Below are 13,148 nucleotides of genomic sequence, written 5' to 3' on the forward strand. Positions count from 1 at the left end.
CTAAAATAGTGAATACACTGAAATATCCTGACTTTTTAAATTTTCTAATGATCAGTGGTAAGCATTAACAGTACAAACTTAAGAAGTGCTTTCTGAAATATTTTAGTGTTTTCCTTATTCATTACGGAATTATAATGTAGATAGATATTATCTTAGCTTCGTGATCTAGCCAAGTAAACTAAGTTGTGAAATCAAAAAATGAGAATATAAAGTTATACTTCTCTGTAGCAATTTACCTTCTGATAATATATCTTAAATTTTGAGCTTTCTGTTTGATGAATCATGTGTGAATAATGACTGGGAAGAATGTTTATTTTTTCTTTTAACAAGCTCATTTATTTTACATGTATATTAGATCCTAATGTTTTAATTCAAGTTTACAAAAATTTATGTAATCTATTTTAGAGTGGAATAAATTAAGCATGTGTGGTAATAAAGGAGATAAAAACAGTGATAGAGCACTTTATATGAAAGAGTGACAGATTGCTGTCCAGGTTAATAGGGTTTGTAAGTAAGAATATATATATATAGAAAAGTGTTAATAAATATTGAATAATAATGAATTATAAATATAACTGCATTAAATTTTACCATATTTACAACATTTAATTTAAACAATTGATAATAAGACTATTAAAGAGTCTTAGAGATTTCTTAATATGGTCTACAAACTAAACTTATACTTTATTATTTTTTAATATATATTTAATGTTTATTTGTATTTTGAGAGAGAGCGGGAGCACACATGCAAATGGGGGAGGGGCAGAGAGAGAGGAAGAGAGAGAATCCCAAGTAGACTCCACCCTGACAGCATGGAGTCTGATGCAGGGCTGGATCCCACAGACTGAACTGTGAGATTATGACCTGAGTGAAATCAAGAGCCAGGCACTTAACTGACTGAGCCACTCAGGTGCCCTGAACTCTATTATTTCTTTTTTTTTTTTAAGTCCAGTGTAGTTAACATACAGTGTTAAACTGTTTCAGGTATACAATATAGTGATTAAGCAATACTGTATATTACTCAGTGCTCATCATGATAAATATACTCTTAATCCTTTTCCTCTGTTTTCATCTATCCTCCCACCTACCTCCCCTCTGGTAATTATCAGAGTTCAGTTCCCAGTTAATCTGATAGATAAGAAAAGCAGCATTAATTCCCCTCTGGGAACCATCAGTCTGTTCTCTATACTAAGAGTCTGTTTTGTTTTACTTGTCTCTTTTTTTTCTTCATTTGTTTGGTTTCTTAAATTCTACATATGAGTGAAATCATGGTATTTGTCTTTCTTCGACTTCGACAATGTTTCACCTAGCATTGTATTCTCTAGATCCATCCACATTGTGGCAAATGGCAAGATTCCATTCTTTTTTATGGCTAAGTAATATTACATTGTGTATATATACACCACATCTTTGTTATCCATTCATTTATTGATGGACACTTGGGCTGCATCCATAATCTGGCTCTTATAAATAATACCGCAATAAGATAGGGCTGCATATATTTTTTTGAATTAGCGTTTTCATATTCTTTGGGTAAATACCCAATACTGGGATTACTAAATCATATGGTACTTTTATTTTTAATTTTCTGAGAAACCTTCATGCTGTTTTCCACAGTGGCTGTACCAGTTTGCATTGCACCAACAGTGCACAAGAGTTCCTTTTTTCCACATCTTTGCCAACACTTGTTGTTTCTTCTGATTTTGATTTTAGCCATTCTGACTGGTATGCAGTAATACCTCATTGTGGTTTTGCTTTGTATTTCCCTGATAACAGTGATATTGAGCATTTTCCTTGTGTCTCCGTTGGCCATCTGTATGTCTTCTTGAAGAAATATCTGTTCAGGGGCGCCTGGGTGGCGCAGTCGGTTAAGCGTCCGACTTCAGCCAGGTCACGATCTTGCGATCCGGGAGTTCGAGCCCCGCGTCAGGCTCTGGGCTGATGGCTCAGAGCCTGGAGCCTGTTTCCGATTCTGTGTCTCCCTCTCTCTCTGCCCCTCCCCCGTTCATGCTCTGTCTCTCTCTGTCGCAAAAATAAATAAACGTTGAAAAAAAAAAAGAAATGTCTGTTCATGTCTTCTCCCCAGTTTTCTAATTGGATTATTTTTTTTTTTTTGGTGTTGAATTGTATAAGTTCTTTTTTTAATTATTTTATTTTACTTAAATTCCAGGATAGTTAACATACAGGGTATATTAGTTTCAGGCGTACAATATAGTGATCCAAGATTTGTGTAAGTTCTTTATATGTTTTGGAGACTAACCCTTTATCAGATAGATCATTTGCAAATATCTTCACCCATTCAATAGATTATCTTTTATTTTTGTTAATTACTTCCTTCACTGTGCAGAGCTTTTTATTTTTTTTTATTTTTATTTTTTTTTTTTAATTGTTTTTAACGTTATTTTTGAGAGAGAGAGACAGAGTGTGAGCAGGGGAGAGGCAGAGAGAGAGGGAGACACAGACTCTGAAGCAGGCTCCAGGCTCTGAGCTGTCAGCACAGGGCCCGACGCGGGGCTCGAACTCACGGACCGTGAGATCATGACCTGAGCCGAAGTCGGCCGCTCAACCGACTGAGCCACCCAGGCGCCCCCAGAGCTTTTTATTTTAATGTAGTGTCCCAATAGTTTATTTTGGCTTTTGTTTCCCTTACCTCAGGAGACATATCTAGAAAGATGTGCTTCAGCCGATGTCACAGAAATTCCTGCTTATCTTCTCTTCTATAATTTTTATGGTTTCAGGTCTCACATTTAGGTCATTACTCTGGTTTTAGTTTATTTTTCTATATGGTGTGAGAAAGTGGTCCCGTTTCATTCTTTTGCATTTAGCTGTCCAGTTTTCCCAACATTTTTTCCCATTTCATATTCTTGCCTCCTTTGTCAAAGACTAATGGGCCATGTAAGCATGAGTTTATTTCTGGGCTCTCTATTCTTTTTCACTGATATGTGTCTATTTTTGTGCCAGTATCATATTGTTTTGATTACTACAGCTTTGTTACTACAAAAAAAAAAATGAAATCTTGAAATCTAAGATTATAACACCCCCTAGGTTTGTTGTTCTTTTTTCAGATTGTTTTGACTATTCAGGGTCTTATGTAGCTCCATACAGATTTTAGGATTATTTGTTCTAGTTCTGTGAAAAATGCTGTAGGTATTTTGATAGGGATTGTAAAAATTTGTACTATAAATCCTTAGAGATGTGTGTACATTCTCCAAATTGTATATATACAAAAGAGTAATATGTGTGTGTGTATATAAATATAAATATAAATATAAATATAAATATAAATATAAATATATGTATATTACACGTACAGGGAGAAGAGAGCAAGAGAGAGAGAACATGAGAATCTTCATTTTGAATCACTGCTTTATTTCACTTTTTAAGCTACTATCTTTCAGTATCTGTAATTCAGTTAATATTTAGTGTTTAAAGTATTTTTATCAAAACCTGTAAGGAAACATGTAAGGACAAAGTCACAAGCTTCTTAATATTCCAAGTTCCAAAACTGCATAACACATTTTTTAAAAAACTATCAGTGTTAAGTTCCTATTTAATCTGATAGATAAGAAAAGCAGCATTAATTCTTACAAATTTTTTGTGTTATAGATTGCGTAGATGACACTATAATAGTTCTGGCTGAAGAACATGGTTGTCTGGACATTATAAAGGTTTGGCATTAATCTGTTATTGAAAATTGATGTATTCTGTATACTTGGGATCTAACAGCAAACTATTTTAAAGCTATATGTATTTCTTTTCAGATAATTTGCTTTTTTATAGAGTGACAATCTAATGTAAATTAGTATAAAGTCCAAATAAAGACAATTTAGAAAAACTCAAAGTGCTCCAGAATAGTAAACATTTGAGTAAAATGTATTTTTTAAATGGGTCATTTTAAATAATTCTTTTCTCTTTTTATTTACCAGGACCTTCCTGAAAATGTGATAGATCTTTTGAAGAAGTGTCTCACCTTCCACCCTTCCAAGAGGTTGATATTATTATTAAGACTTTGAGATTATACTGAGATCTTGAATATATAAATAGTTGTGGGTTTTTTCTTTCTTTTTCTTTTCTTTTCTTTTTTCTTTTTTTTTTTTTTTTAAGAGAGAGAGAATGGGGAGGGAGAGAGATAGAGCAAATCTTAGGCAGGCTCCACACCCAGCACAGAGCCTGATGCAGGAGTCGATCTCATGAGTGTGAAATCATGACCTGAGCCAAAATCAAGAGTCAAACATTCAACCGACTGAGCCACCCAAATGCCCCTGATGTATAAGTAGTTGTGGTTTTTTATTAGTTATTATACTAATGGATTAAATAAGAATATTTGCATACATATAGGAATACAAAATTGATATTAGTATCATAACTATTAGCTATAGCTCTAATGTATATTAATAAAAGAAAAATTATTAGTTTAGATGATTATTAGTTTAGAATTTTAATTAAGATATTCAGTAAAGGAAGCACATAATAGTCAAGATAAAAGTAAAAAATGGAGAAGCTCATATATAATCTTTGATAGATCATAAGGTACAAAAAGCACAATATGGGGGAAAATTCAGCATTTACTTATAGTCACTTTTTATATAAAAGTATACATCAAGATTCTGCTAAGGAGAGTTTTATTATTATTTTCTTTACTTATGATGTACTTAAGACTTTTAACTATTCCTTTAACTTTTTAAAACATCCTCTTGAATGTGTGCCATTATTCTAGCAGATTTTTAATGACTTCATTCATAGTCTGTGTTTTAAATTTTTCTCAAGGCCAACTGCAGATGAATTAATGCAGGACAAGGTATTCAGTGAAGTGTCACCTTTATATACTCCCTTTACCAAACCTGCCAGTCTGTTTTCATCTTCTCTAAGATGTGCTGATTTAACTCTGCCTGAGGATATCAGCCAGCTGTGTAAAGGTAATGATAGATAAGACAGAAAATAATATAAGCCTTATTTTTAAAGGAAGTATCCTTACTGTATTTTCAGTTTTATGTTTATCAAATATATATATAATTATATATGTGTTTATTGTAGTTATATAACTGCTATTCACGTAGCATTTTTTTAAGTTTATTTATTTTCAGAGAGAGAGAAAATGAGTGGAGCAGGGGCAGAGAAAGAGGGGGACAGAGGATCTGAAGTGGGCTCCATGTTGACAGCAGAGAGCCCAATGCAGGGCTCAAATTCATGAACCATGAGATCATGACCTGAGCTGAGGTCGGACACTTAACTGACTGAGACACTCAGGCACCCCACCACCATATAACATTCATACCAAATGGAGAGGCAGATAAACATTTATTTACTATTATTAATAAGGGTCAGTATGAACATAGTACAGTGGAATCATATCCTGCTTGAGACATCAAGAAAAGCTCTTCAGAAGAGGCAGCTATTGCCTCAAGATATAAAGGATGGGATAGTTTGTGTTAGTTACCCACACAAGTTGCCTTTTTTGGCCTGTATCCCTTTCCCACAGAACCCGATATATCTGATACATGTATGGAATATATATCCCATATATCTCTGATATAGAAGGTAAAAATTCCACTCTTCTTCTCAGAGTAACTGAATGTACATTCAATGTGTATATCCTCATTTCATCCTTTGTGCATTGTATAGTATGAATCTTCTAAAGGGACTCATACTGTGTTCTTCAATTAGTATTTGTTGAGAATGTCAGCTATTATTGCCTGTTGCCTTTTAATAAAAACAGAAAGTGTGAGAGCTATGATTCTTTTCCATTTGCCATTAATAGATGTAAACAGTGATTACCTGGCTGAAAGATCTATTGAAGAAGTATATTACCTTTGGTGTTTAGCTGGAGGTGACTTGGAGAAGGAGCTTGTCAACAAGGAAATCATTCGATCCAAACCACCTATCTGCACACTTCCCAAGTAAGGAAAGAAAGCTTCTCTTGGAAATGAAAAAAATTTGATACTAACTTTTTTTTTAATTTGGGATTTTTTTTGGTAGATATTCCAGCTAAGTAATTATGAAAGCAATTGGAAGTCAATACCTTGTTTTCTTGATTGGAGCTTCTAATTGCAGAATTCCCATTAATATTTTATTATTTTTAATAAGTACTATTTTTAAAAAAATAATTTGCCATATGATCTATTTGACATAACCCTATTATCATAGAATATCTTGCAATAATTGATGTTCAATAAATGAAAAATGTAGACGTCAGAAAGAATAGTAATATTCAAGGCTTAGATTCCACCTACATCTGCCTAAATAACCCAGAAAACTGCTGGAAGACTAGTAGAATGGACTCTCAGGAGCCAAGCATAGACAAGAGGCCCACGGAAGAGGGTAGGAAGGGCGGAGAGGCGGTGCATGCTACACGGACTGGCGGGAGGGAGCCGGGGCGGTGGAGGGGCAGCCCGCCAGGCAAGACAGAACCCCGAGTCTGGCTTGCAAAAGCAGAGGGGCCGGACTGGGTGAGTTCTGACAGCCAGCGGGACTTAACATCTGGAATATTATAAGTCAACAGCCTTGCTCAGAGAGTGGGAGGGAGAGGTGTTGAGCCCCAGAAGACAGAGCTCAGTTTGGCAGGGAACAAAGGCGCTGGGAAGCGCCATCTCCCTCTCCCATACCCCAGCCAAAATCCCAGAGGGAACCAGTTACCGTCACCGAACGTGCTTGCACCACACAAACACCCAGCACTGGGCTCCTGTGAATCCATCCCTCCGACGGGTCAGCCTGCCTCCCTCCCGGTGCTTCAGGGCCCCTCCTACAGGGGACCACCATGGGCAAAGTGACCTAAGTCTGCCCCTCCCGCCCCTGTGCACCTTGCCGATCCACCCTGGCTAATAGGCCAGTTCCCATCAAAGCAGCACCACAAGCCTGGCAGTGTGCAAGTAGCCCAGACAGGGGCCACACCACTCCACAGTGGGTCCTGCCCCTGGGAGAGGGGAAGACAAGGTACACACCAGTCTGACTGTGGCCCCAGCGGTGGGCTGGGGACAGACATCAGGTCGGACTGCGGCCCCACCCACCAACACAAGTCACTCCAGGCAGCACAGGGGAAGTGCCCTGCAGTTCTGCGCCACCCCAGGGACTATCCAAAGTGACAAAACGGAAGAATTATCCTCAAAAAAACTCCAGGAAGTAGAGACATCTAACGAATTGATCAAAAACGATTTAAGCAATATAACAGAACGTGAATTTACAATAATAGTCATAAAATTAATAGCTGGGCTTGAGAAAAGTACAGAGGACAGCAAAGAATCTATTGCTACAGAGATCAAGGGACTAAGAAATAGTCATGAGAGCTAAAAAAAAAAAATGCTATAAATGAGGTGCAAAATAAAAATGGAGGCAACCACGGCTCAGATTGAAGAGGCAAAGGAGAGAATAGGTGAATTAGAAGATAAAATTATGGAAAAAGAGGAAGCTGAGAAAAAGAGAGATAAAAAAAATCCAGGAGTTTGAGGGGAGAATTAGAGAACTAAGTGATGCAATGAAATGGAACAATATCCGTATAATAGGAATTCCAAAAGAGGAAGAGAGAGAGAAAGGGGCTGAAGGTGTACTTGAACAAATCATAGTTGAGAACTTCCCTGATCTGGGGAAGGAAAAAGGCATTGAAATCCAAGAGGCACAGAGAACTCCCTTCAGACGTAACTTGAATCCATCTCTGCCTGACATATCATAGTGAAACTGGCAAAATACAAGGATAAAGAGAAAATTCTGAAAGCAGCTAGGGATAAACACGCTCTAACATATAAAGGGAGACCAGTAAAACTAGTGACAGACCTATCTACTGAAACTTGGCAGGCCAGAAAGGAATGGCAGGAAATCTTCAATGTGATGAACACAAAAATATGCAGCCGAGAATCCTTTACCCAGCAAATCTGTCATCTAGAATAGAAGGAGAGCTAAAGGTCTTCCCAAACAAACAAAAACTGAAGGAATTTGTCACCACTAAACCAGCCCTACAAGAGATCCTCAGGGGGATCCTGTGAGACAAAGTACCAGAGACATCGCTACAAGCATGAAACCTACGGACATCACAATGACTCTAAACCCATATCTTTCTATAATAACACTGAATGTAAATGGACTAAATGCGCCAACCAAAAGACATAGGGTATCAGAATGGATAAAAAAACAAGACCCATCTGTTTGCTGTCTACAAGAGACTCAGTTTAGAGCTGAGGACACCTTAGGATTGAAAGTGAGGGGATGGAGAACTATCTATCATACTACTGGAAGTCAAAAGAAAGCTGGAATAGCCATACCTATATCAGACAAACTAGACTTTAAAGGCTGTAACAAGAGATGAAGAAGGACATTATATAATAATTACAGGGTCTATCCATCAAGAAGAACTAACAATTATAAATGTCTATGCGCCAAATACGGGAGCCCCCAAATATATAAAACAATTACTCACAAATATAAGCAACCTTATTGATAAGAATGTGGTAATTGCAGGGGACTTTAACACCCCACTTACAGAAATGGATAGATCATCTAGACACACGGTCAATAAAGAAACAAGGGCCCTGAATGATACATTGGATCAGATGGACTTGACAGATATATTTAGAACTCTGCATCCCAAAGCAACAGAATATACTTTCTTCTCAAGTGCACATGGAACTTTCTCCAAGATAGATCACATACTGGGTCACAAAACAGCCCTTCATAAGTATACAAGAATTGAGATCATACCATGCATACTCTCAGACCAGAATGCTATGAAGCTTGAAATCAACCACAGGAAAAAGTCTGGAAAACCTCCAAAAGCATGGAGGTTAAAGAACACCCTACTAAAGAATGAATGGGTCAACCAGGCAATTAGAGAAGAAATTTAAAAAATATATGGAAACAAACGAAAATGAAAATACAACAATCCAAATGCTTTGGGATGCAGCAAAGGCAGTCCTGAGAGGAAAATACATTGCAATCCAGGCCTATCTCAAGAAACAAGAAAAATCCCAAATACAAAATCTAACAGCACACCTAAAGGAAATAGAAGCAGAGCAGCAAAGACACCCCAAACCCAGCAGAAGAAGAGAAATACTAAAGATCAGAGCAGATATAAACAATATACAATCTAAAAAAACTGTAGAGCAGATCAAGGAAACCAAGAGTTGGTTTTTTGAAAAAATAAACAAAATTGATAAACCTCTAGTCAGGCTTCTCAAAAAGAAAAGGGAGATGACCCAAATAGATAAAATCATGAATGGAAATGGAATTATTACAACCAATCCCTCAGAAATACAAGCAGTTATCAGGGAATACTATGAAAAATTACATGCCAACAAACTGGACAACCTGGAAGGAATGGACAAATTCCTAAACACCCACATACTTCCAAAACTCAGGAAGAAATAAAAAACTTGAACAGAACCATAACTGGCAAAGAAACTGAATCAGTTGTCAAAAATCTTCCAACAAATAAGAGTCCAGGACCAGATGGCTTCCCTGGGGAATTCTACCAGACATTTAAAGCAGAGATAATACCTATCCTTCTCAAGCTGTTCCAAAAAATAGAAAGGGAAGGAAAACTTCCAGACTCATTCTATGAAGCCAGAATTACTTTGATTCCTAAACCAGACAGAGACCCAGTAAAAAAAGAGAACTACAGGCCAATATCCTGGTGAATATGGATACAAAAATTCTCAATAAGATACTAGCAAATCGAATTCACCAGCATATAAAAAGAATTATTCACCATGATCAAGTGGGATTCATTCCTGGGCTGCAGGGCTGCTTCAACATTCACAAATCAATCAATGTGATACAACCCATCAATAAAAGAAAAGATAAGAACCATATGATCCTGTCAATCGATGCAGAAAAAGCATTTGACAAAATTCAGCATGCTTTCTTAATAAAAGCCCTCGTGAAAGTCGGGATAGGAGGAACATACTTAAACATCATAAAAGCCATTTATAAAAAGCCCACAGCGAATATCCTCCTCCATGGCGAAAAACTGAGAGCTTTCCCCTGAGATCAGGAACATGACAGGGATGTCCACGCTCACCGCTCTTGTTTAACATAGTGTTGGAAGTGCTAGCATCAGCAAACAGACAACAAAAGGAAATCAAAGGCATCAAAATTGGCAAAGATGAAGTCAAGGTTTCACTTTTTGCAGATGACATGATATTATACATGGAAAACTCGATAGACTCCACCAAAAGTCTGCTAGAATTGATACATGATTTCAGCAAAGTCGCAGGATACAAAATCAATGTACAGAAATCAGTTGCATTCTTATACACTAATAATGAAGCAACAGAAAGACAAATAAAGAAACTGATCCCATTCACAACTGCACCAAGAAGCATAAAATACCTAGGAATAAACCTAACCGAAGATGTACAAGATCTGTATCCTGAAAACTATAGAAAGCTTATGAAGGAAATTGAAGATATAAAGAAATGGAAAAACATTCCGTGCTCATGGGTTGGAAGAATAAATATTGTTAAAATGTCAATACCACCAAAGCTATCTACACATTCAATGCAATCCCAATCAAAATTGCACCAGCATTCTTCTCGAAGCTAGAACAAGCAATCCTAAAATTTGTATGGAACCATAAAAGACCCCAAATAGCCAAAGTAATTTTGAAGAAGACCAAAGCGGGAGGCATCACAATCCCAGACTTTAGCCTCTACTACAAAGCTGTAATCATCAAGACAGCATGGTATTGGCACAAAAAGAGACACATTGACCAACAGAATAGAATAGAAACCCCAGAATTAGACCCACAAAAGTATGGCCAACTAATCTTTGACAAAGCAGGAAAGAATATCCAATGGAAAAAAGACAGTCTCTTTAACAAATGGTGTTGGGAGAACTGGACAGCAACATGCTGAAGGATGAAACTACACCACTTTCTTACAGCATTCACAAAATAAACTCAAAATGGATGAAGGACCTGAGTGTGAGACAGGAAACCATCAAAACACTAGAGGAGAAAACAGGAAGAAATCCCTCTGACCTCAGCGGCAGCAATTTCTTACTTGACACATCCCCAAAGGCAAGGGAATTAAAAGCAAAAATGAACTATTGGGACCTCATGAAGATAAAAAGCTTCTGCACAGCAAAGGAAACAGGCAAGAAAACTAAAAGGCAACCGACAGAATGGGAAAAGATATTTGCAAATGACCTATCAGATAAAGGGCTAGTATCCAAAATCTATAAAGAACTCACCAAACTCTACACCCGAAAAACAAATAATCCAGTGAAAACATGGGCAGAAAACGTGAATAGACACTTTTCTAAAGAAGACATCCAGATGGCCAACAGGCACATGAAAAGATGCTCAACATTGCTCCTCATCAGGGAAATACAAATCAAAACCACACTCAGATAACCACCTCACACCAGTCAGAATGGCTAAAATGAACAAATCAGGAGGCTATTGATGCTGGAGAGGATATGGAGAAACAGGAACCCTCTTGCACTGTTGGTGGGAATGCAAACTGGTGCAGCTGATCTGGAAAACAGTGTGGAGGTTCCTCAAAAAATTAAAAATAGGTCTACTCTATGACCCAGCAATAGCACTGCGAAGAATTTAACCAAGGAATACAGGAGTGCTGATGCATAGGGGCACTTGCACCCCAATGTTTATAGCAGCATTTTCAACAATAGCCAAATTATGGAAAGAGCCTAAATGTCCATCAACTGATGAACGGATAAAGAAATTGTGGTTTATATACACAATGGAATACTATGTGGCAATGAGAAAGAATGAAATATGGCCTTTGTAGCAACGTGGATGGAACTGGAGAGTGTGATGCTAAGTGAAATAAGTCATACAGAGAAAGACAGATACCATATGTTTTCACTCATATGGGGACCTTGAGAAACTTAACAGAAGACCATGGGGCAGGGGAAGGAAAAAAAAACAATGTTAGAGAGGGGGGGAGCCAAAACATAAGAGACTCCTAAAAACTGAGAACAGAGGGTTGATGAGCGGTGGGAGGGAGGAGAAGGTGGGTGATGGGTATTGAGGAGGGCACCTGTTGGGATGAGCACTGGGTGTTGTATGCAAACCAATTTGACAATAAATTTCATATTTAAAAAAAAATTATAAAAAAGAATGGTAATATTCAAGAGAGTTAATAAATATGAGTAACTTTTTTATTTCCAATTACATTTGTAAATGTAAATGTACTCTATGGCTTTGTTGCTTGTCCTAGAAATCAGCATGGTGCTAAATCACTGTTGAGAAAACTGCAGAACTGCATAATATCTTGGACATCATCATATAAATCAGATTGAAAGTTAAATTAACAGTAGAACTCTAAGAACCAAAGTTGTTACTGTTCCATTGCTCTTTATATTTATTCATAAAGATGTGAACCTCAATCTCCTGAGTTTACACCAGTGCTTTAAATTTTAATTTTACATTTTGTGACTAGATTTGTTCATTGTAGGTAACAAGGAAAATCGCCTGCTGGTCATATTTTCTTCACATGTTAAATTTTTAGGTTATTTGAATAGATCACTGGTTCTCTACTTTTTCTCCCTCTTAAACTGATTTTTAAGTCAGTTATATTTCTCACACATTGAATTAAGCAGAACACCAGAATATAAGATGATGGAAATTCCAAGTATATGTAAATTCTCAAAATTAATTCTCTGAAATCCTAAAAAAATTTTATGCATTTATTATTCACTATCCTTTTTCTCGAGAATTTACTGTTGTGATGTTTCTTCTTTTATCATTTTTCACTCATATAAACTTCCTCAGTAGCACATATAAATAGTATCAAGAGAGTAATTTTAGCATTGAATCTGCATGAACGAAGAGGATAAATCCTACTCTTGTGTTCCTAAAATGCTTTATATTTGTATACTATATTCAGACCAAGTCAACTTATATTTAAAAAGAATTGTTGGGTGAAATTTCAACCAGCAATTACATATTTTTAATTAACCCATTAAGTCTAAAATTTATTTATTTTTTTAATGAGGGATTTGTGATTTAGAATAAATTTTATTTTGCAGAAGAAACAATAAATCAGATTTTGTGTGCTCATTAAGATAATGATCTTTTTTAATCTCCTTTCAGTTTTCTCTTTGAAGATGGTGAAAGCTTTGGGCAAGGTCGAGACAGAAGCTCACTGTTGGATGACACCACTGTGACGTTGTCATTATGCCAGCTAAGGAATGTAAGA

General features: G+C 36.7%; 1 protein-coding gene across 8 annotated transcripts in view; it reads left to right on the forward strand.

The window, feature by feature from the left end:
• The window catches only part of TBCK (TBC1 domain containing kinase), a 223,839-nt gene that overhangs the window by 76,247 nt on the left and 134,444 nt on the right, over nucleotides 1-13,148 (forward strand). For all 8 annotated transcript variants that reach the window (XR_015250307.1, XM_086704453.1, XM_086704452.1 and 5 more), the window contains 5 exons: nucleotides 3,607-3,668; nucleotides 3,927-3,988; nucleotides 4,768-4,916; nucleotides 5,759-5,897; nucleotides 13,043-13,142. Coding sequence is in view for 7 of the 8 variants with exons in the window: in XM_086704453.1 (XP_086560579.1) it covers nucleotides 3,607-3,668; nucleotides 3,927-3,988; nucleotides 4,768-4,916; nucleotides 5,759-5,897; nucleotides 13,043-13,142 (512 nt within the window). In the remaining variant the exon portion in view is untranslated. The remainder of the gene's footprint in view (nucleotides 1-3,606; nucleotides 3,669-3,926; nucleotides 3,989-4,767; nucleotides 4,917-5,758; nucleotides 5,898-13,042; nucleotides 13,143-13,148) is intronic.

Source organism: Puma concolor, chromosome B1, assembly GCF_028749965.1.
Source record: "Puma concolor isolate L17-30 chromosome B1, mPumCon1.1.hap2, whole genome shotgun sequence".
Lineage (NCBI taxonomy): Eukaryota > Metazoa > Chordata > Mammalia > Carnivora > Felidae > Puma > Puma concolor.